Below are 25187 nucleotides of genomic sequence, written 5' to 3' on the forward strand. Positions count from 1 at the left end.
CAGGGGGAAGGGCAGAGGTCTCCCTGTTGAATAGGGAATCTGACTTTGGGCTGGATCCTAGGATCCTGGGATCATGAGCTGAGTTGAAGGCAGATGTTTAAGTCACCCACGTGCCCCTAAACATGTTTTTTTGTTTGTTTTGACCTAAATGTGTTTTAACTTAAATTTCTTCACATATAAAATGAAGAGATTGAACTATTAAAACTAAAGTTCTTCTTGTTTATTTCTATGACTCATGACTAGAATATTTAAGCTATTATTACCAAAAAGCCCACCATTAAAATTTTTTTGTGTGAAATATTTCAAACATACATTAAGAGACAGATATTGAAGACCACGATTTAGCAAGTAGTACATCTTGTCATATTTGCACTTGATTCGCTTTAAAAATGTATGTGTGCATGTATTAAGTTAGTTAAAGCTTCATTCTGTAATTATATTTCTTTTCCTCCTTACCAAAACTGATCACTGTCCTGAAGTTGGTATGAATCATTCTTTAAAAATTATAACTACAGTTTTAGTACATAACGTATGCATCCATAAACAACCTACATTATTTTGGGTTATTTTACTTCATCTAAATGATATCATACTGCATAATGTTTTCAAAAACCATTTTTTAAAAAGTTACATGGAGATGGAGTGCTTAGGTAGCTCATTTGGTTAAGTGTCTGACTCTTGGTTTCAGCTCAGGTCATGATCTTAGGGTCCTGAGATCGAGCCTTGAATCAGGCTCTCTGCTCAGAGACGAATTTGCTTGAGGATTCTCTCCCTCTTCCTGTACCCCTGCCCTGCTCATACTCACTATACACACTCTCTCTAAAACAATTAAATAAATCTTTAAGAAAATTACATGGAGGGTAAGATTAATATTCCCATATTTGGGAACTAATTGAATTACACAAATATCCTTCTACCGTCAAATTAGGATATTAAATTTTTTGGGGGTACAAATTAAGACACTGAAGCAAGTAGGGAAATTGGGATATGAATTCTGGTTCACCCAACTCTGAACCCCCCATGTCTTACTACATACTAGGCTGCTTACATTCCTTTCTTGATGATGCCAGGATTGAATGACTACTGCAACTTCTCACTTAGGTATTTGTCTTAATTTTGGGTATTGTTCAAAACAATAAAGAATAGTGGTCTCTTTTTCAACATCAAAAAATTTTGTAACATCCACTTTTCAGAATCTGTAGATTTAGAAAATATGTAATGATAAACTTTGGAAAGATACCTAAATAATTTAGTTAAGAATAGTGGTTTCCTGAGGTGGGAAGAAGGTAACAGTAAAATAGGCAAATGGAAACAAAGGCATGAGTGAAGCTTTTCACTGTATATCTTTAGATTTCTATATTTTAAACCATGGGTAAAGCATTGCCTGCTCAAAAAAGGCTTTAGAGAGAAAAAAGATATGTAATCACAGAATTTACGCGTACTTTAAAATGGGATTTATTACTCATAATGGCTCCTAGTATGTTTGCAAATCAGTAATGCCTGTATCTGTGGACAACACATTCATTCAGTTCACAGATGATGCTTGATAAACAAGTGTACCTGCTGCAGACCCCATGGAACAATTCTGGAGTACCCACTGGTTGAAATCTAGTGGTTTAGTAACTGTGGTTCTAGGCCCATCTAGAGCCAAACTTACTTAATGATTCTTACCATTTACTAAATTTGACCTTACATGACATGATGAAAAGCAGTTTACTGAGAAATGAATTGTGACCATAATTTTATCAAAATAACAAAATAATTAAAGGGTAATTTTTCCAGTTAGTATTTTATGGTGCAACAGCAAGGCTGTTTTGAAAACGTGTGTTTCTTTGGGCATTTTACCTTTTTTATACTTAAATGCTTTGTTAGGTATGTAAATTGATCCTTGAAAATACTTTTTAACCAAATATCCTTCAAAACATTGCTGTAGGTAGAGTATTATCATTAAAATGTAAGAAGAAAAAGAGCACTTTTGGGATGCCTGGGTGGCTCAGCAGTTTAGTGTCTGTCTTTGGCTCAGGGCATGATCCCGGAGTCCCAGGATCGAGTCCCACATCAGACTCCCTGCCATGGAGTCTGCTTCTCCCTGTGCCTGTGTCTCTGCTTCTGTCTCTGTGTCTCTCATGAATAAGTAAAATCTTAACATAAAATTCATTTAAAGAAAAAAGAAAAAGAGCCTTTTAAAAATTTTAGATCTTTTTAATTTTTTAAAAGGTTTTATTTATTGATGAGAGACAGAGAGAGAGGCAGAGACATAGGTAGAAGGAGAAGCAGACTTCCTCACAGGGAGCCCAACATGGGACTCAATCCCAGAACCCTGGGATCATGCCCTGAGCCAAAGACAGGTGCTCAACCTCTGAACCACCCAGGTGTCCCAAGATCTTTTTTAATTTTTTTTAAAGAATTTTATTTATTTATTCATGAGGGACACACACACATACACACACACACAGAGGCAGAGACACAGGCAGAGGGAGAAGCAGGCTCCATGCAGGGAGCCTGACGTGGGACTCAATCCCAGGTCTCCAGGATCACACCCCGGGCTTCAGGCTGTGCTAAACCGCTGTGCCACTGGGACTGCCCTTTTTTAATTTTTTTGATGTTGTTTTTAAAATTCATTATAGGAAAAAACTGCATGATCTTCATTATAGAAAAAGAATTTTAAAGGGCAGAGAAGTAAAGAGAACATTCAGTTCTCTCTATCCAGAAATGATTACTGCTTATACCTTTGGCTTTTGCTACTGTAAACAGTTTGAAGTATAACAAGTTGAATGAAAATAATTAGAAATTAAAAAAAATTAAAAAATAAAAATCTAGGGCAGCCTGGGTGGCTCAGCGGTTTAGCGCCTGCCTTCATCCCAGAGCATGACCCTGGAGACCCCGGATCGAGTCCCACGTCGGGCTCCCTGCATAGAGCCGGCTTCTCCTTCCACCTGTGCCTCTGCTTCTCTCTCTGTCTTCTCTCTGTGTATTCTCATGAATAAATAATAAAATTAAAAAAAAATAAAAATAAAAATCTAGGGCAGCCCCAGTGGCTCAGTGGTTTAGAATTGGGCTCCCTACATGGAACCTGTTTCTCCTTCTACCTGTATCTCGGTCTCTCTCTCTCTCTCTCTCTCATGAATAAATAAATAAAAAATCTTAAAAAAATAAAAATCTAAATTTACCTGAAACTAATAATACACTATACGTTAACTAACTGGAATTAATTAATTAATTTATAAAAGATTTTATTTATTTATTCATGAGAGGCAGAAAGAGAGGGAGAGAGAGACAGAGAGACAGAGAGAGACAGAGACAGAGACACAGGCAGAGGGAGAAGCAGACTCCATGTGGGGAGCCTGATGTAGGACTTGATCCCAGGACTCCAGGATCACGCCCTGAGCCAAAGGCAGATATTCAACCGCTGAGCCACCCAGGCATCCCAACGAACTGGAATTTAAATAAAAACTTGAAACTACAAAAAAATTAAGTAAAATTATGAAACAATAAAAAGAAATCTAATTTTTTCTAGTAAGTTAGCCAAATAGCTGTTTAGAAGACATTCTAGAATCAGAGAAACATTGGTTTGAATCTTTTTTTTTAAGATTTTATTTATTCATGAGAGACACAGAGAAACAGAGACATAGGCCGAAGCAAAAACAGACTTCCTGCGGGGAGCCCGATGCAGGACTCAATCTCAGGACCTTGGGATCACAACCTGAGCCGAAGGCAGACCCTCAACCACTGAGCCACCTAGGTGCCCTGATTTGAATCTTTACCCTGATACATATCAGCTGGGTGATTTGGGATAACTTCCTTATCCTTAGTATCCTTCTTTGTAGAATTGAAATGATAATGCCCATCTATCAAGATTATTGGGAGGATCACCAAGATCTCAACTATAATTTCGATTTAACAGTTAAATGTATGTTTTTTTCTCTCAAGATAATGGATGTATATTATAATTTAAGGAGGTTAGTTTGTTTTTTAGGATGAAATTTTTGGTGAATGCTACAAGAAGAATTCTGCTTAGCTAGCTTTATATTTTGAAATGCAATGTGGAAGTACTATCAAGTTAGAATTGATTTTTACATTCTAGATTTATCATTGACTAGATTTTTTTTTATTTTTATGTTTTACCTTGCCTTGCCAATATTTAGGCAGGAATTGATTGAAAATGGTTGATGGGGCACCTGGGTGGCTCAGTTGGTTAAGCATCTGCCTTCAGCTCAGGTCATGATCCTAGGGTCGTGGGATTGAGCCCCAGGTAGGGCTCCCTGCTCAGGGGGAAGCTTACTTCTTCCTTTCCTTCTGCCTGCCCCCCCCCCCCACTTGTGTTTTCTCTCTGAAATAAATAAAATCTTTTTAAAAAAGAGAAAGTGGTAGACAGATTTTCATTGTTTCATTATAACTGTTCCTATTAATCCTGGCTAGAGAGGCAGATGAATAAAAATGGCAGCTCTTCTTCCATTGGAAATAAAGCACTTGTACATTTTAATAGCTAATGAGGGCAGAATTGGTTGTACATAAGCTAGAGACTGGCATTCATTGTGGTATTCTTACCAACTTCTGATATAGCCATAGAAGTTTTTAAGTTTGGGATAAATGCTTCATGACGTTGACTTCCTTTATGGCCACTGTCTTAGAAATATACTCAGTATCACTATCTAAGAAGCATTAAATATGAGCCAGCTAATTTTTAGAACTAAATTTCATTTGAGTTGAAGGGAACACATGAAAAACCTTTTTTTGACATAAAAGAAATGAATGGATAGATATAAACACAATGCAGGATCAGGTGTTCCATTCATTAGATTTACTTTGTAGACATGACTTTGAAGAGTGAGCCTGGTTTATGTTAAGAATGTTTTATAGTAGATTTTTCTGTGCTCCAGGTTTTATTTTTGTGATACTTAGGGCTTGTATAATGGAATTGAGTATTAATAAGATTGCATCTCTCTGAGGAAATTGGTGTACCGAATATTTGTGGTTACAAGAAAAAGATTAATGCGTGGAGGAGATTAAAGAGACAAATGGAGTGTGAGAAGGATAACGTATATGGGTTGATGTTTTGGTCTGTAAGTATCACTGAATATTACAAAATTAAAGATGTTTTAAGATGCATGTAATTCTGCAGTAAGTGAATGGAACAAGCACTTAGTATTGATTGCATTTGATTTTTTTCTCCCATAAATTATGGGTAAACTAATAAAAATTATCCCAAGTATAAAATCGAATTTTCTCATATGAACTATTGATAGTTAATTCTTTGACATGCTATAAATTAATAAATATTCTACCATCAAAAGATTAGACCATTCAGTCACCTTTTGGATATGATTTGATAGGTGTGGCCACAAGAACTGTCACCCTTCTCTCATATTCTTCTGTAGCTGGCCACAAAAATCCTCACTCACCCTTCTCTCACATCCTTAAAAATCATCCATACTCATTTACTTTGTTCCTGAATTGTCTTCAGCAGAAATTTCTTTTTGAGACAAAGCATTGCAGTTTTCAGAAGTACACCTGTAAAAAAATTAATAAACTTTATTTTTGAGAGCAGTCTTAAGTGCACAACAAAATGAAGTAGCAAATAGAGTTCCCATATATCCCCATCCCTACATAAGCAGAGCTGCCCCCCCATTGATATTTGCACCTGTGTGATAACATTTGTTAAAACTGATGAACCTACAGATAACCATCATCACTTGAAGTCCACAGTTTCCTCATAGGTTCATTTTTGGTATTGTATATTCTATGGACAAATATATAATGACATTATCCACCATCATGGTATCATATAGAAGAATTGTATATTCTAAAAGTCCTCTGCTCTGCCCATTCATCCCTCCCTTCCCCCCAACTCCTAGCAATCACAGCAAAAATCACTTTTTAAAGTGATTTTTTTCCTTTTTTTTTTTTTTTTAAAGATTTTACTTATTCATGAGAGACACAGAGAGAGAGAGAGAGAAAGAGAGAGAGGCAGAGACATAGGCAGAGAGAGAAGCAGGCTGCATGCAGGGAGCCTGATGTGGGACTCGATCCTGGGACTCCAGGACCATGCCCTGGGCCAAAGTCAGATGCTTAACCGCTGAGCCATCCAGGGATCCCCCTAGTTTTGCCTTTTCCAAAATTTCACATAAGTTGGAATCATATAGTTTGTAGCCTTTTCAGATTGGCTTCTTTCACTTTCAAGCTTTCTCCATGTCGTTTATCCATTCTTCAGTTGAGAGGCATTTGGGTTATACATAGTTTTGGGTGACTACAAGTAGAGTCACCATAAGCATTTAGATAAAAGGTTTTGTGTCAACATAAATTTTTATTATATTTAGGTCAATACCTAGGAGTGGGGTTACTGAGTAAAATGTTAAGTTAAACAGACTTACAAGAAATTATCAAACTGTTTTCCACAGTGGCTATACCATTTTGCATTTTCATCAGAATTGTTTTTCCACCTGTGTCAGCATCCTTGGCAGTACTTGGTATTGTCAAGAGCTTACTGTTTATTTTTAACTTTTAGTCATTCTAATAGATGTGTAGTACTATTTTATGTAGTTTTAATTTGCAAATTTAAATTGAATTCACATTTTTCATGTGAAAACCTATTTGTCAAATGTGTGTTTATTTTTAATGCAGAGGAAAGCAAATAGAGATAAAGATGGATGGATCAGTCTTGTCCTTGGCAAGCTTCTAGGAAAACCTGGCCAGCAGAGGTTTCTACATTAAAGGGCCCTGGGTGTCCAGGGAAAGAGGGCATACTTTGCCTATTTGACCTTATTACAAAGGACTAGGCTTTGTTTAAACAACAACAAAACCACCCCACAACTGGAGTCTCTCATTTCAGATATTTAATGCCATAATTAGCTGGTATTTATTTTGCCACATTTTACTTTGTTTATAGTAAGGAATACTGCTTGATGGCTCTTTAAACCAAGATTTTATAGTACAAGTCAGTTTCTGCCAGTACTAGAAGTACTTGAATGTTTTGTAAGCTTTTAATGAACAAATGTATATGATGGGGCATGATGTATGTGTTCTGTCTTAATGTCAAGTTCCTTTTTGTAGACACCATACTTTATCTTTCTAGAATATTATTTTTGTTTTACTTTTTTTATTTTTTTATTTTTTATTTTTATTTTTTTAATTTTTATTTATTTATGATAGTCACAGAGAGAGAAAGAGAGAGAGGCAGAGACATAGGCAGATGGAGAAGCAGGCTCCATGCACCAGGAGCCCGACGTGGGATTCGATCCCGGGTCTCCAGGATCGCGCCCTGGGCCAAAGGCAGGCGCCAAACCGCTGCGCCACCCAGGGATCCCTGTTTTACTTTTTTTAAAAAGATTTTTATTTATTTATTCATGAGACACACACACACACACACACACACACCACACCACACACAGAGGCAGAGACACAGGCAGAGGGAGAAGCAGGCTCCATGCAGGGAGCCCGACGTGGGACTCAATCACAGGTCTCCAGGATCACAACCTGGACCGAAGGTGGCGCCAAACTGCTTAGTCACCGGGCTGCCCTCTTGTTTTACTTTTAATAAACAAGACTCCTATTAAAACCTTTACACAAATGTGTACAGCAGTTTTATTTCTGATATCCAAAAACTGAAAACTACTCAAATGACCTTTCTAAAGGGTGAAAAGTTAGATAGTGGTACATCCATACCATCCGTGGAATAATATTCTATAAAAAGCAATGAACTGTTGATACATGCAACAACTGGGATGAACTTCAAGGACAAATTGCTCAGTAAAAAAGCCAGTCTCAAAAGGATATGTATAGCATTATTCTATTTATATAACAGTTGAGAATTAGCATAATTACCAAACTGGAGAACAGATTAGTGATTACTATATTTTAGGAAGGGAGACAAACGGATGGTAATTATAAATGGTTAACATGAGGGAGTCTTGTGATAGTACAGTTGAATATTTTAATTTTGATAGAATGTAACAGAATTGCGTAGATTTGCAGTCACATACACAGATTATTACATGTATAACCGATCAGATCTGAATAAGCTCTATGAATTGTCCTAATGTCAGTATCTTGACTTTTGTATTGTGAGGTGATTGTGTGGAATGTTTGCACTGCAAACATTGAGAGAGGCATTAGACTTCACTCTACATTTCTTTCCAACTACCTATGAATCTATAATGATTTCAAAATAAAAATTTTTCAACCTAAAAATAATTAATAAATGCAAATATTCTTGTTTTTGAAATGTGTAAGTAATACAAGGATAAGTTTTCATGAAAATTCAAATAATGTAAGACTATTTAGTAAAAAGGAAAAGGGCAAATAGTTAATATTTTCAGAGTAGCAGTTTTTTTCTTTCTCTTTTCCCCTCATAAACATAAATAAGTATAATGATATTGCTGATTTATGTCTGTAATGATAATTAACTGATGCAGACATGATAAAACTATGCCATATCTTTACCCCCTACTTTCTTAGTAGTGTTGTATCATAGAGTGGCAAATTCAGGAGAGCTGAGTATTTCAGACATACTATATCTGTTCCTGGAAATTAAATGCTGCATTGGATTAGCAAATGCTGATGCAGGAACCATATGTAAACAGAAAATGATGACTTTATTCTCAGTAATTTGGATGTATATGTGGGGGAAAATAACAATATTGCTTTTACATTCATAGTATTTTTAAAGCTTCATTTATTGTAGAATGGTAGAAGAACTAGATGAGTATTGCCTAGATTTTGTAACCTTTGAATGAGAATATGATACTGAGTACAAGACACATTGATATGAAGACTGTTTGTCCTTAATACTACAGGGGGTTTGTGCCATACAGAATGAGTTAAGTAAACCTGATCTTGTTATAGGAACACATTAACTTAGCCTCCAGCTTGGTGTGAGAGATATGTATGTTAACAGATAAAATATAATTCTAAAGTAGATAAGAATAAAGAGCTTTGGTAGTAAGTCTGCAGAGTTCACTAAAGAGCAGGAAAAATGACATTGAGACTTTACACATATTGGGAACATATGTATTAAGGTCAGAAAAGGCCTTACCATGTTAGTGGGAACCAAGAATGGAGGAGTGGGATCAATGGCAAGAGGTTGACTGGATCCCAGGGGTGACTTACTCATGAAGCATAGGGTAGGGTATAGGGCCCACAGTATTTCTGGAGGCCGTTGATAATTTCTTTCAAAATCAAAAGGAAAAAATAAGCTTTTAGATTGAAGAAAATATCTTAACATCTAATATTAATATATTTTCTTTATACAATGCAGTTACAAAATATAATTTTAAATATTTTTTTTAATAGAGGAAGAGGCCCATGAAAAAAAAAGTTCCTAGTGCCTATAAAAGTGATCATGCAGCTCTGTTGGTTCTTGATTATTAAAGATCTCACATATTAACTGAAGAGTTTGGATTTAATTCTATTTTTTTAAACTTTATTTAAATCAGTTAATTAACATACAATGTATTATTGGTTTCAGAGGTAGAGGTCAGTGATTCACCAGTGCTCGTTACATCATGTACCCTCCTTAATGTCCATCACCCAGTTACCCTATACCCCCACAACCCCCTCCAGTGACCCTCAGTTTTTTCCCTATGATTAAAAGTCTCTTATGATGTATCTCCCTCTTTGATTTCATCTTATTTTTCCCTCTCTTTCCCTATGATCTCTGTTTTTGTTTCTTAATTTCCACATATAAGTAAGATCATATGAGAATTGTCTTTCTCTGATTAACTTATTTCATGGAGTATAATACCTTCTAGTTCCATCCACATCGTTGCAAATGGCAAGATTTCTTTTCTGTTTTTGAAAGCTGAGTAGTATTCCATTCTGCATCTTCTTTATCCATTCATCTGTCAATGGACATCTATCTGGACTCTTTCCATACTCTGGCTTTTGTGGATATTGCTACTATAAATAAGGGGTGCAGGTGCCCCTTCGAATCACTACATTTGTATCTTTGGGGTAAATACCCAGTAGTGCAATTGCTGGGTTGTAGTGTAGCTCTATCTTCAACTTTTTGAGGAACCTCCATACTGTTTTCCAGAGTGGCTGTACCAGCCTGCATTCCCACCAACAGTGTACAAGGGTTCCTCCGCATCCTCGCCAACATCTGTCATTTCCTGACTTGTTAGTTTTAGCCATTCTGACTGGTTTGAGGTGGTATCTCATTTGTGGTTTTGGTGTGTATTTCCCTGATGCTCAGTGATATTGAACATTTTTTCATGTGTCTGTTGGCCATTTCTATGTCTTCTTTAGAGAAATGTCTGTCATATCTTCTGCACATTTCCAGATTGGATTATTTGTTCTTTGGGTGTTGAGTTTGAGAAGTTCTTTATAGATTTTGGACAGTAACCCTTTATCTGGCGTGTCATTTGCAAATATCTTCTCCCATTCTGTTGGTTGTCTTTTGGTTTTGTCAGCTGTTTCCTTTGCTGTGCAAAAGCTTTTTATCTTGATGAAGTAGTTCATTTTTGCTTTTGTTTTCCTTGCCTTTGGAGACATGTCTAGTAAGAAGTTGCTGCAGCCGAGGTCACAGAGGTTGGTTGCTGCCTGTGTTCTCTATGATTTTGATGGATTCCTGTCTCACATTTAGGTCTTTCTGGATTTAATTCTAGAACATTAGAGACAGATTTTAAGCATAAGCAGTTCTATCTTTTATGAAGATACTTCTGTCAGCAGTTTGTATGAGACTATTTACAGTTTAATGTAGTTACATTAAATCAGAATTGTTGTAGTGCTTATTATAACCAAATATCACCTGTTTAAAATGAGGAGAGCCATTTTAAAAAATACTTTATTTATTTGAGAGAGAGGGAGAATGCATGAGCTGAGGACAAGTTGAGGCAGAGGGAGAGAAGTCGACCTTCCACTGAGTGAGGAGCCTGTCAGGGCTTAATCTCACAACCCTGAGATCATGACCTTAGCCAAAATCAAGAGTCAGATGCTTAAACAACTGAGCGACCCAGGTGCCCCAAAGAGAACAATTTTTAAAGATTTTATTTATCCATTCATGAGAGACAAAGACAGAGAGAGGCAGAGACACAGACAGAGGGAGAAGCAGGCTCCATGCAGGGAGCGCAACGTGGGACACAATCCCAGGTCTCCAGGATCCACCTTGGACTGAAGGCGGCACTTGGGCTGAAGGCGGTGCTGAGCCACCCAGGCTGCCCCAAGGAGAACAATTTTTTTGAAGACCCATGTCTAATTACTGTACTTGTTAAGGATGTCCCTTAAAAGACATTGACCTGGGGATCCCTGGGTGGCTCAGCAGTTTAGCGCCTGCCTTTGGCCCAGGGCGTGATCCTGGAGTCCTGGGATTGAGTCCTCCATGGAGCCTCCTTCTCCCTCTGCCTGTGTCTCTGCCTCCCCCTCTTCTGTCTATCATGAATAAATAAATAAAATCTTTAAAAAAGAAAAAAAAAAGACATTGACTATAATGACCATACTTGACTGATCAAAATTTGTCTAGCTGTTGACAAATTTAGAACATCTACACATAAATGATCAGGTCTATATATGTGATCTGTGGCAATATAATACTAGGATGTACTATTTCTCTTTGAATACTTCATCCCTATTTTTTATATTATTTATGAAGAATTCCTAGCTTTATACAAAAAATTTTGTTGATACTGATCTCAACAAATAGCATTTTAAAAAAGATTTATTTATACATCTTTTTTTTTTTAAAAGATTTTATTTATTTATTCATGATAGTCACAGAGAGAGAGAGAGGCAGCGACACAGGCAGAGGGAGAAGCAGGCTCCATGCAGGGAGCCCGACGTGGGACTCGATCCCGGGTCTCCAGGATCGCGCCCTGGGCCAAAGGCAGGCGCCAAACCGCTGCGCCACTCAGGGTTCCCCATCTTTTTATTTTTTTAATTTAAATTCAATTAATTAACATATAATGTATTATTAGTTTCAGGGGGTGGGGTCAGTGATACTTCAGTCTTATATAATACTCAGTGCTTACATCATATGCCCTCCTTAATGTCCATCACCCAGATATTTCATCCCCCCACCCCTCTCCCGTCCAGCAACCCTCAGTTTCAACAAATAGCGTTTTAAAAGCTACAAATACTGTTTTATAAAATGGATTTTTCTTCGTTTTGACCAGGGTAGTTTAGTTAGAATTCTTGCTAGTATACCTTTATATTGTATAAAAATTCCTAAATCATAATATAAAAGAGTTACTCTTAAAATAGCAAATTATATTTGGTCTATACTAATGCCATCGTCATGAAATAATTCCTTAAAAGTAGACTGATGAAATAAACTATTTAGTAAAAACTCAGAGATATTAAAGACATGATTAACTTCCCTCTAATTTATAACTTTATTGTTTTGACATTCGATTCAGCTTAGTTGGTAGGGGTGGGGCATGAAGAGAGAGACCTATGAGAGGTTGGATTTGTTTTTTGTCTCTTTCTATAAGGAGAATTTTAGGTTTTAATCATCAAATTATTTAATAATGACACTAAAAAATTTACACATATTCAGGCCTTTAGCCATATTAGGCCTTTGTAATTGTAAAGGAAATCTAAGAAGAGCAAAAAATTTTCTTTTAACATTTTTTTTTACAAAGGTATATCTTTTCTTTTTATTTTTAAAGTAAGTAGGCAATTTTATTTGTGATTTCTTTACTTCCAGGTACAGTTAAATTTGTTGATGAACTCAATATTCAATACAAAATTCTAGTAAAAATATTTGATAATAGAGGGAGAGGAGAGGAAAAAATAGGATATCTTGGTTATAGAAAACTAGAGTTATTGAGTTCATAAATTCTGACCTTTGTAACAATCAAGACAAAAATGGAAATAGATTGAATTGTGTAACTTCAGTGTGTGGTAGTAGGTAAGGAGCACTTAACCTGAATCAAAAAAGATAGGGGGGAGGGGTCCCACCTAGTTGGCTCATTTGGAAGAATATGCAACTTTTGATCCTCAGGGTTGTGAGTTTGAGCCCCATATTGGGTGTTGAGATTACTAAAAAAAAAAAAAAAAAAAAAATTAAAAAAAATTTTGAAATGGGATGGGACCAGAAAAAGGAATTATGCCTTAATGATATGCATTTTATATCTGTATTACAGAATTTTTGGTTGTAGTTTGAATCAGTTAAGTATGAATCTTGGTGTTATATCTGCTTTATATGTAGAAATATATTTGGTTTTAATCTTTATATTCATTTGGTAAAGTTTGCAGTTAGGATAATCTAAGGAAATACTGTGTACACAATATTAAATCTATAAGATAATCAAATAAATATAATTATTTGAATTTGAATATGTGAGTACATATTGCAGAAAAATGGTTGAATCGTAATTAGGTGATATCCTAGAATTAGTTTTATAAATAGGCTGTACTATATTTTTTGGCTATTTAGTTGATATTAGTACAAAACTGCCTGAAATGGTTTTAAATGTGGAAATCAAGTTGCATTTATTTTTTTAGAATTACTCTCTGTGATTACTGAATTCAGTAATTACTGTCCATCTCTAAACAGACCATGTAAGATGCATGAAGGGTGGAACTCTATATTATCTACTTGTGAATGTCCTATTTGCCTAGCCCAAAACATTGAAGGTGCTTTCTCTTGTAATAAATATGACAGGTGTATGTGTCTAAATGGATTTGGGCATATAGCTCTTGGCTCTTGCATTTCTTCTCCAGGGTTTGGTCCTTCAGAAACATTATTCAGAAGGTTCAGAAACATTATTTTCATAGATCACCTCCAGTGCTAAGGATAAGATACATATCCAAAATGAAGAAATAAATCAGAAGCCCATGAGGAATATATCTATTGGCCACCTGTATTAGACTGTTATTCTAGCTAGTCAAACATTAGTAAACAAGAAACCAAATAAAGATCAGTTGTTGCTTTTGATAATAACAAATAAAATTTCTTTAGTATTCTCAGCAGTGTTGATAAATATTTGTTAGCTGATAAATATGTGGCAAATATTCTATTGAAAATAGGTAAATCAGGTTATGTATATGGAAAAAGATTAGCATTGAAAGTACATTGGTTGTCCCTTCAGCATAAAGTGTGATTGAGCATTTCTGTTTCTGGTTTTTATATTGATATTTTTAATAATAGAAAGTAATTTTCTTTTTGCCCCTAATATTCTTAGTTTTTTAAAAATATTTTATGTATTTATTCATGAGAGACACAGAGAGATAGAGAGGCAGAGACATAGGCAGAGGGAGAAGCTTGCTCCATGCAGGGAGCCCGATGTGGGACTTGATCCCAGGAATCCAAGATCACGCCCTGAGCTGAAGGCAGATGCTTAACCATTGAGCCACCCAGGGGTTCCAATATTCTTAGTTTTTATTTTTATTTTTTTTTTATTTTTTATTTTTTTTATTTTTATTTTTTTTTTATTCTTAGTTTTTAAAATAAATTTACTAAGGTCAACTTTATATACCATGAAATTCACTCATTTTAGGTGGCCAATTATTTTTTTTATAAATGTACAGAGTTGTGCAGCCATTACCACAATCTAATTTTAGAACATTTCCATCTGCCCAAAAAGAAACCATGTACCCACTGGTAGTTACTCTCCTCTTCTTTAGTTTACTATGCCCAATGATGTATGTTTATCTTTCTGCACCTGGCTATAAAATATGATAAAAATTAATACTGGAAATTTTCTAAAATTATTTAGCCCTCTAGGATTGTTAATTTGTTTGAAGTTTCGATAATATAGAGCATAGAATTTTAAAATTATGTTTCTTTATTCAGATACCTAAATTATTTAATAGGAGAGTAGTGGGAATAATTTGTGTAAGGACAGATTGCTTTTGGGAAATCAGTTTTCAAGTTTGTTTCTTGTTTGGAGGTGACAAATTAATTAATAAGCAGAAAGAAATTATTGAATAAATATAAAATTACACATGTATTCAAGCCTTGTTAGAGATTTAGTAGGAAAATTTACAGTGCCTTTCAAAAAGACTAAGATTTTATTTAATAATGTTTTGCTAATAACATTATCATAAAATTAAATTTGTCATTCTTTTATTTATTTTAGCTTCTCAGAACCAAGAACGTCTATGTGCATTTAAAGATCCATATCAACAAGACCTTGGGATAGGTGAGAGTCGAATCTCTCATGAAAATGGAACGATATTATGCTCAAAAGGTAGCACTTGCTATGGCCTTTGGGAGAAATCAAAAGGGGATATAAATCTCGTAAAGCAAGGCAAGTAACACTTTTCTTACCTGAAATAACTTGGTGTTTCATATACTTGAAGTTTATCTAAAAAGGGCCTGGATGTAGATTAAAGTCTTTTCCAGGAAAACAATAAGTTTTAAAATATATATCCATGTATATACTCATATTAGGCCCAAATTTGTAAAGGGTAATAGGTTTTTAGCTTATTTTAATAACATTTTTCTTATTACATTGTTAATAACATGTCCTCATTATTCAAAGTTTAGAAACTATAGAGAATTGTAAGAATTCTATACTCTTAAAAACTTACATATTAATTTATTTCCCTGCAAGTATATTTTTAATGGATCTCTATTTTTATATGTATGTGTACTTATTTTTCAAAATTTAGGATGATACGTATGTATAAACAATTTCATATCCAATTTTTCCTATCTTATATTGTGAATATTTTCCTATGTCTTTAAATATACTTTGAAAACATTTTTCATCTCTGTACAATATTTCATCTCTGTACAATATTTCATTATATACACGTATACAGGCAATTTATGTACACATTACTCTGTTGAACATTATATTATGTTCTGCTTTACTAAAAAGCAAAATGCTTCAGTGACATTTTGAACATAGATCTTTGATTGTATCTGATTATTTCCTTGGAATAGATTGCTCAAGGTAGAATTATTAGATTATAAAGCATGAATATTTTAAAGGTTCTTTATGAAATCTTTATGAAATTAGAAAGTATTTCTAAAAATACTATACATTTACATTCTCTCTATGGAAGTGTTACCAAAATCTTATTACGATTGTATATTATTTTATTAAACCTAGAACAACTTAATAGATACAGACAAAAAGAAAATCTTACTATTGCTTTAATAATAACTCTTAGATTAATGATGAGGTTAAGCATTTATTGGTGGCTTTTCTCCCCATGAAATGCTTGTTAGTACTGTCATTTTTTTGTTATTTAAAAGATGGGTGTTTCCTATTCTTTTGCAGGAATAGTTTATAACTTATGTGTATTATGGACTTTGTCACATTGATTGCAGTTATTTCTTAGCCTGTTTTAATTTTGCTTATTAACCCCTAACTTGTTTACATTAATATCAATTTATAGGATGTTGGTCTCACATTGGAGATCCTCAGGAATGTCACTATGAAGAATGTGTAGTGACTACTACCCCTCCCTCAATTCAGAATGGAACATACCGTTTCTGCTGCTGTAGCACAGACTTGTGTAATGTCAACTTTACTGAGAATTTTCCACCTCCAGACACAACGCCACTCAGTAAGTAGTTTAAGTAACTTACTTTTCCTTGTTCATTCTTTTCTCTAAAGATGTGCAAATTTTAAAAATATATAAAAACATTAGGTTTGGCAGAACAAAAGGCAGAATTCAAACATCATCAGACTATATCTAGCTAACACCTGAAATCCAAACGAGGTGCACCAGGATTTCCAAGATATCACTTGAGAACCAAATAAGTTTGATGATACTTTCTAATCCCTCTAAAGCTATACTTCCAACAGTACAAAAAATGTATGCATAGGAGTGCCTGGCTGGTTCGTTGATAGAGCATGCAACTCTTGATCACAGGGTCATGAGTTCAAGCCCCACATTGAACATAGAGCTAAATCTAAAAAAACCCCACATATGCACAGGGTTATCCTTTGGAGTATAATTTGTAACTGCAAAATATTGGATACTATCTAAGTATTCAGGAATAGATTAGTTAAAATATACTATGGTATATACATGTAATGGAGTACCGACTCTATAAGAAAAAATGAGTAAGATCTCAATGAATTGGTATGTAGTGATTTCTAGAGATATTATTAGGTGAATAAAAAGCATATATATTGTGCCATCTTTTATGTAAGACAGAAAGCTTATCTTTACAAAAAGAAACAAAGGATAAACCAGAAAATAATGAAGTTGGTTATTTACAAGGGATAGGGAGAATGGAGTGGAAAGTATACATAAGAGTGAAAGAACTGGGGATCCCTGGGTGGCGCAGCGGTTTGGCGCCTGCCTTTGGCCCAGGGCGCGATCCTGGAGACCCGGGATCGAATCCCACGTCCGGCTCCCGGTGCATGGAGCCTGCTTCTCCCTCTGCCTGTGTCTCTGCCTCTCTCTCTCTCTCTCTGTGTGACTGTCATAAATAAATAAAAATTTAAAAAAAATTAAAAAAAAAAAAAGAGTGAAAGAACTGGGACGTCTGCGTGGCTCAGCAGTTGAGCATCTGCCATTGGCTCAGGGCATGATCCTGGGGTCCTGGGATTGATTCCCATATCAGGCTCCTCACAGGGAGCCTGCTTCTCCCTCTGCTATGTCTCCACCTCTCTCTGTGTCTCTCATGAATAAATAAATAAAATCTTAAAAAAAAAAAAGGAATGAAAGAACTAATTAAGGGTTTTACAAACAGAGTTTTGCTATATATACTCTTTTGGACAAGGTGGGAGAATTGCAAACAAATACTAAACTCATTTAGGTTTGTTTTTTAGAAGCCTGGACAAAGCAATTATGAAACAATTGTAATAGAATTAAGAAATAAGTAGGGCAGCCCGGGTGGCTCAGCGGTTTAGCGCTGCCTTTAGCCCAGGGCCTGATCCTGGAGACCCGGGATCGAGTCCCACGTTGGGCTCCCTGCATGGAGCCTGCTTCTCCCTCTGCCTGTGTCTCTGCCTCTCTCTCTCTCTCTCTCTCTCTCTCTCTCTGTCTCGAATAAATAAATAAAATCTTTAAAAAAAAAAAAAAGAAAGAAAGAAAGAAGTAAATGGTATTGATGCACTTGGGAGCCAGAGCTCTTACTGAGGAAATAGACACATGCAATTATAGATGGGGGGAGGACAAAAGAATCCTATGTGAATAAATTATAACTCAAGGTATGAGTACTGATTTATGACCCTAAAGACATATATATGTGTTACATGCAAGGATATGTGGCCCTGTACATATGTGTATGCACGTGTACATACTTGTATGTATATATATTTATATTTATGTGTGTAGTGTACACACACACACCTATATATATTTCTTAGCTCTATTTGTTGAAAAGGATAAGAAGCAATAAATGGCACCCCAGTAGCAGTGTACAAATGTAATACTCAGATTTCAACTCTGAAAGGAATTTGGGCTTCTTGGAAAAATAACTTATCCTAAGACTGGAGCAGGATAGGTGCAAGATAAGCCCAAAATATCTTTTAATGCTAGAAAGTAAGGAAAAGAAGTACCCAAACAGGGTGGAGACTTGTCATAGAGGCATAGGAGCCAGCATGAAGGAACTCCGACTGTCTAAATTTGAGACAATTGGAGTGCTAAAAAAAGCACAGTAACAAATTGTAAACCATAGCAGTGAAAATGAATTCATGAGTCAATGCTGATAGCAGAGAGGGGAGAAGAAAGGGCACTTGCTTATGGTAAATGCCAGGTGCCAACTAGTGAATGTAGGAGTGCTGGAATTGGAAAATTACCCTTTTGTAACCATCATGGTAAGAATTGGATCAGGTGAGAATAATCAGAATATCCTAAATCTAAGGACATTTTCAATATGGAGCCAGGATATATTTGTTGTTTTAAAGCATCTGCCATGTATTTCAAGGAAAAATTTAGTAATTATAAGTTGAGGAAATTGGATAACACTTTGACCAAGTGATTAAAATTAACATCATTAATGAAGGGCAGATGGACATTGATGATACTCTGAATAGGAGAGTATCACTAATAGAGTACCATATTTTAGCCAAGAATGCATAACCAGAATCTAATCAGAAGGGAACATCACACAAACTATGAACTAGAAATGCTCTATTACAAGAAGGGGATTTGTCAAAAATGTCTAAGACCTATAAGGCAAAGAGACTGTGGGAAGGATCTAGATAAAGGAGGCTAAAGAAACTTGACAGCTAAGCCATACCTAAGTTTCCTATGCTGAATGCAAAAAAATATGATAAAGGACATTATATCAATTGACAAAAGAGATGATTAAAAAATTATTTCAATATTAAATATACTGAAGCTGGTAGCAGTACTGTGGTTATATAACAGATTATATCTTTGGAAAGGAGCACAAATATATATATATAAAACTTCCCTGAAATGGTTCAAAAAAGTATGTGTGTGCATGTGTGTGTGTGTGAACACATCTGCTTGTGTAGAAAGAGAAAATAATAAATCAAGCAAATGGGGTAGAATAGTAATAAGTGAATCTGGGTAAAGGTGTATGGGTATCTTTGTGCTATTCTTATTCTTATAAATGTTCTGGAAGTTTTAAATTTATTTCCAAATAAAAAGTTTATTTGAACTTTTTAAAAAGTAAATTTAAAAATATATTGTTTTGAAATATAGTACATTTCAAGAATATTCTGTCAACAGCTTTTATCAATCCATACTCTGAGATGTTCAGTTTGGGATTATTTCCTTTGATTTGTTGATTAAACACTAAACTGAAAGCAGTAGGAAGTTTTTTCATATCTACTTCAGGCCATTAGCTTTTATTAAGAAATTACACTGAATTGGCCACATTTATTTTCTACAAAGAAGCAAACAAGCAAAACAAGGTCTCTCATTTTCACTTGTACATCTAGCTAGATGAAAGAGAAGTGAATTTGTGCATAAGTTCTCCTCAATATTTTTATAGCTACATCTCAGAGTGTTACCTAGATTTTTGTTTGCTATAATCTTTTGAACCAAAAGCAGAAATATTGTCAACTAGGAATCAGAAATGTTAGCCCAATAAAAAGGGAAAATGTTTTAAGTAAAGTGCTCTAATTTGGGAGCATTGGCCCAATTTATAGATTTTGTTCTAAACAGAGTGGTAAATTTGAAATTAGCAAACAAGATTAATATTGGTTTTTGCATTAATCTCAAGAAAAATAATGATTATATTGAATGTCAGACATTTAGTCTATAAATGATAGGTGCTTGATAAAAATAAAAATAGTTTTAAGTGTTGAAGTTTAAAGAAATTAATTAAAATATAACGTTAAGGGGGCATCTGGGTGGCTCAGTTGGTTAAGTGTCCAGCTCCTGATTTTGGCTTAGATCATAATCTCAGTCATGAGATCAACCTTACGTTGGGCTCCACACTCAGTGTGGAACCTCCTTGAGAATTCTCCCTCTCCCTCTGCCCTTCCCCCTGCTTTCACTCTCCATCTCTCTCTAAAATAAATAAATAAATCTTTAAAAGAATGTGTGTGTGTGTGTGTGTGTGTGTGTGTATACACACACATAATTAAGACAGAATAGAAACATGGTGCGCACTTACAGAGGTGGAGAAGTAGGATGGTATGGGGTGACCATTGAGGGGGAAAGTTACATATATTCTAATATTCTATTTGAATCTTTAACCTGAGAATATATTTGTGTATTATGTATATTAGAATATATTAAAGAAATACCTGCTTGTTAAATTAGAAAAATGGAAAAATGAGATAAGTGGAAAGGAGAGGAAATAATCTTTAATAATTTCTATATCCAAATACAACCATTATTAATATTTTGAATTTTTTCTAGTTTTTCTCTTTAATTTTTGTATAGTTGTACTAGTGATAAAAATGCATTTTAGGGAGCACCTGGCTGGCTCAGTTGGTAGAACATGTGACTTTTGATCTTAGGGGGGTCCTGAGTTAGAGCCCCATCTTGGGGGTAGAGTTTACTTTAAAAAAAAAAAAAAGGAAAAAATGCATTTTAGATCCTACTTTTTCATTGAGCAGAATAAGTATTTTCCAGATTATTGTATATGTTTCATAGTCATCAGTTTTAATGGTTGTATATTATTTCATCAAATAGATATTTTCCTTATCCATTCCCTCAGTTTTGGACATTTACACTGTTACTAGTTTTTTATTACAATGAACATCTTTGTATATGTAGCATTATATTAAATTGTAATTCCCAGAATTTTAATTTCTATATTCAATAAGTAGCAGTATTAAAATTCTTCATATATTGTCAAATTGCTTTTCTATTGGTGGAAACAGTTCACATTCTCCTATGAGAGAATGCTATGCTGGAGTGCATATTCCATCATGTCTTTATAAGCACTGGTATTATTAAAATAAAGCTTTGCTGAGACCATTTTAAAAAATGATTTGGATTGGGATTTTTTTTGTTTTTTGTTTTGGGGGATTTTTTTGAGAGAGAGAGAACATGCATATGTACAGGGAGAGGGAGAGAGAGAGAGTCTGGTAGGCTCCATGCTCAGCATGGAGCACAACATAGGGCTTGATCTCACAACCGTGAGATCATGACCTGAACCTCAGTCAAGAGTCGGACACGTAACTGAGCCACCCAGCACCCATTGGATTGTTTTTATTAGTGAGGTTCACATAATTTTTGTTTCTTCTCTGTTTTGAATCTCATGTTCATTGTCTATTTGTAATACTCTTTTTTTAAAAATAATAAAGCTAATTAGCTTTGAAAAAAATGATTTATAATAGTCTGAAATCTAGTCATTTCATCCCTTGTCAGTTTGTCTTGATATAATAGGGATGACAGGAGCTATATTTTAAGTACTGATTTAACATGCAAATGCATGTTTAAAAAAAAATCTTTGAACCTTGACTCTTCCTAAGGAAAGACCCTTAATATCTCATTCATTAAAAGTTCAATGCTCATTTATACTGCTAAATTATACCTTAATCAAGGTGTTAAAATGTTCATTATTTATTTTTCTGAGAACAGTGTTCACTGAAACAGTATCTCTACATCTCTTGAAGATGGCTATTAAAGCTTTGCATTTGATATTGTTTTATAACTTCAAAGTGCTGTCACATCCATAAACTCTTTGAAGATGTGTCCTTAGTATTTGGGTAGTTTAGTAAAAAACAAACCCTTTTGTCCTATTGAGTAACTATGCTACTCAGGTTGAATGGTCATTAAAATGGTTGTCTTTAGGAGATTTAACTTGCAGCTTATCTTTTTTAAAACTTTTTGCCTATTATTGTATTGACAATCAATGTCAGGTGTTAATATTTTGGGCCCCCAACAAAAAAATGTTTTAAATTATTTCAAACATAAAAAAAAACTTCCATATACCTTTTATCCACAGATTTACTAGTTCTTAACATTTTGCTGTATTTGCCTTATTAATCTCTCTCTCTGTCTCTCTCTCTCTGTCTCTGCCTCTCTCTCTCTCTCTCTCTCTCTCTCTCTCTCTCTCTATATATATATATATATATATATATATATGCTGATCACTAATTTTTTCTGAACCTTTTGCAATTAAGTTGCAGGCATCATACCTAAATTTTCACATATTTTTCAGTTGTCTTTGTCTTTTCTATTAGATTATTTTAAAAAAAATTATTTTTCATTTTTTCAGAGAGAGCTAGCATGCAAGAGAGCATGAGGTGGGGAGGGCCTGAAGGATAAGCAGACTCCCTGTTGAGCAAGGTGCCTGATGTGGGGCTCTGTGCCTGGACCTGAGATCATGACCTGAGCTGAAGGCAGAGACTTTAACTGATTGAGCCACCCAGGTACCCCCTACTAGATTCTTTAAAAAAAATTTTTTTTTTAAAGACTTTATTTATTTATTCATGAGACAGAGAGAGAGAGGCAGGTTGAGGGAGCAGCAGCGTCCATGCAGGGAACCTGACACGGGACTCCAGCCCGGGACTCCAGAATCACGCCCTGGGCGGAAGGCAGACTCTAAACTGCTGAGCCACCCAGGTGTCCCTTAAAAAAATTTTTATGAGAGTATAGTTGACACACAATGTTATGTTTTAGGTGCATGATAAAGTGATTCAATATCTCTTTATATTATGGTATGTTCACCACAAGTGTAACTACCATCTGTCACCATACAACATTATTACAGTGTCATTAACTATATTCCTTATTCCTTATATACCTTTTATTCCCATGACTTTATCATTCCATAATTAGAAGCCTGTATCTCTCACTCTCCTTAACCCATTTTGCCTATCTCCCTACCCCCTTTCCTCTTGCACCATCAGTTCGTTCTCTGTATTTGTAGGTCTGATGCTTTTTTTGTGTGTTTATTCATTTGTTTTGTTATTTATTTTCCACATGTAAGTGAAATCATAAAAATGATAGATGCCTGAAGTAGGTGGTAATGCCTTAACCATGTGTGCGTTGTCAGGCCTGAGGGCCTCTTACATCCTTGTCAAGGGTAGTGCTAATCTCTCCTTTCATACAACACTCTTATACAAGATTCTAAAGTCTTTGGTGATAGGGACTTTTTTAAATGCTCTTTTGTCTCAACAATGACTAATACCGTGTCAGGTATGTAGTGGTAGGAGTGCAATAAATGTTTGTTAAATGAATAATTTAATAAAGAGATATATGGTAATATATAAATTCTGAAATATTTTCAAATGCTTGAAAGGAATAGGATGCGTTGTCATTTGTAATCTGGCAAAAGTTGAAATCCGTGGATTCACTCACTAATGGACAGTATTTATTGAAAGTTGGTTGCTACTTTCAATTAAAAGGACAAATAGTTCATGGGATAGCAAGTGCAGACAAATGCAGAACAATTATTAACTCTCTTATTTTAGATTTCATTATGGTGAAATACAAAAAAAGCCATAATTGTTCCTATTCTCTTTTCCTTCCCACAAAAGAAGCATCAAATTTGAATTTTCAAAATAATGCAGGAATTTAGAAAATTTTTCCCTATGTAGATGCTGTTACATATCTCATTTTCAGAGATACTTTACTCAAAAAGTACAATTGTAGCATATATTAATACTGGTAAAGAAAATGATGCACAAGTAGGTTATGGCTTTTTTAAAGGTTATATTCTAGGGAAACAGCAGAAGGTACTTTATGTTCTCTTTGGCCTAGTCATTTCTCTCTCAATTGTTTTCAGCTGAACAGTTTACTTCCTGACCCCAAACTATTCATTACTGTTACTGGAATTATATCTTATTAAGTATGTGTTTACACAACATCCAGAACCACTTTTTCTTGAGTTCTTATAGCTATACCCCATACATTGAGTAGGGTTAGACTTCGTGGCAATGAAGGAATATATGGATGACTGAGAATAACAAAATATAGCTCTTTCCTGAGAAAAAGCTGCGTTCTTTTTTTAATCACCCTCAGTTGAGGCTGAAGACCATCAGGTAGTTAGTGATAGAAACTAAAGCATATGACAGTGGATCTTTAAGAATAAAGTGGGAGGAGTTGTCAGAGAAAATATGACCAATCTATGATCATAAGTGAATATCTTTAATTTTGCTGAGCCACAGAGTCTTACATTATAATCATTTAAAGATTACTTTGATGTGGAGTTAGGGGAATGGAGAAAGGTTATTCCACTTACCTCTAGTTCTTAAAATGTTTTTTTACATATTGCAAATTTTGTGTAATCTTATAAAACTGCCTGGTTTTTGGAGGCAATGAGATATGGTCCAAATTAATGAGATCTCGGTTGACTTCTGGCTGTTTTGCTAAAAAATTTAGTAGGATGAGAGTCTGCTGATGCTTTTGTTGAGAAATAAATGAAATGTCTGTTTTATTTTTTTATTTTTTTTTAAATGTCTGTTTTAAAATAATTAAATATCAGCAGTTACATATTAAAGTTCTGTTCCAATAGATCACCAGTGATTTCTGGTCAGTGAGGACACCAGCTCTCTATTCTCAAAAAACAAAAACAAAAAAAATTTCTTCCAATCCCAGCATCAGAGGTATGGTTTAAATGTTGTGCATGTTCCTCCATTAGGAAGCATTATTACCGTTTTTTGAAGGAAAGGAAAAAGAACTTTTGATATTTAGAAATCTATGCCAATTATTTTGCCATAATCCGTAATCTGAGGTTCAGATCTGAGTTTGGCATTGGAGGCCTAGAGTGTGTGTTCAACCAGAAACTCATTGTGAGAGAATTCTCTAAGGAAAAAATTGGCTAGAGATCAGATTATGGGGTATGGGGTTGATAACTCCTATTCTAGGTCTTTGTGCCTGAATTATTTTTTCAAAGATTTTTTTCTTCTAGTGGTGAGTCTGTGTTTCAGTTGTTTGTCCTTTTTTTTAAGGGGATAGGTTCCATA

The 25187-nt window shown here is 34.8% G+C and overlaps 1 protein-coding gene and 1 pseudogene across 1 annotated transcript in view; one reads left to right on the forward strand and one right to left on the reverse strand.

Annotated features, from left to right (window-relative positions):
• The window catches only part of BMPR2 (bone morphogenetic protein receptor type 2), a 197375-nt gene that overhangs the window by 94131 nt on the left and 78057 nt on the right, over positions 1 to 25187 (forward strand). The window contains exons 2-3 of the mRNA XM_055345298.1: positions 15015 to 15185; positions 16285 to 16455. Coding sequence (XP_055201273.1) covers positions 15015 to 15185; positions 16285 to 16455 — 342 coding nt within the window. The remainder of the gene's footprint in view (positions 1 to 15014; positions 15186 to 16284; positions 16456 to 25187) is intronic.
• LOC129523101 (U6atac minor spliceosomal RNA) lies at positions 23217 to 23335 on the reverse strand (annotated as a pseudogene).

Source organism: Nyctereutes procyonoides, unplaced genomic scaffold, assembly GCF_905146905.1.
Source record: "Nyctereutes procyonoides isolate TBG_1078 unplaced genomic scaffold, NYPRO_anot_genome, whole genome shotgun sequence".
Classification (NCBI taxonomy): domain Eukaryota; kingdom Metazoa; phylum Chordata; class Mammalia; order Carnivora; family Canidae; genus Nyctereutes; species Nyctereutes procyonoides.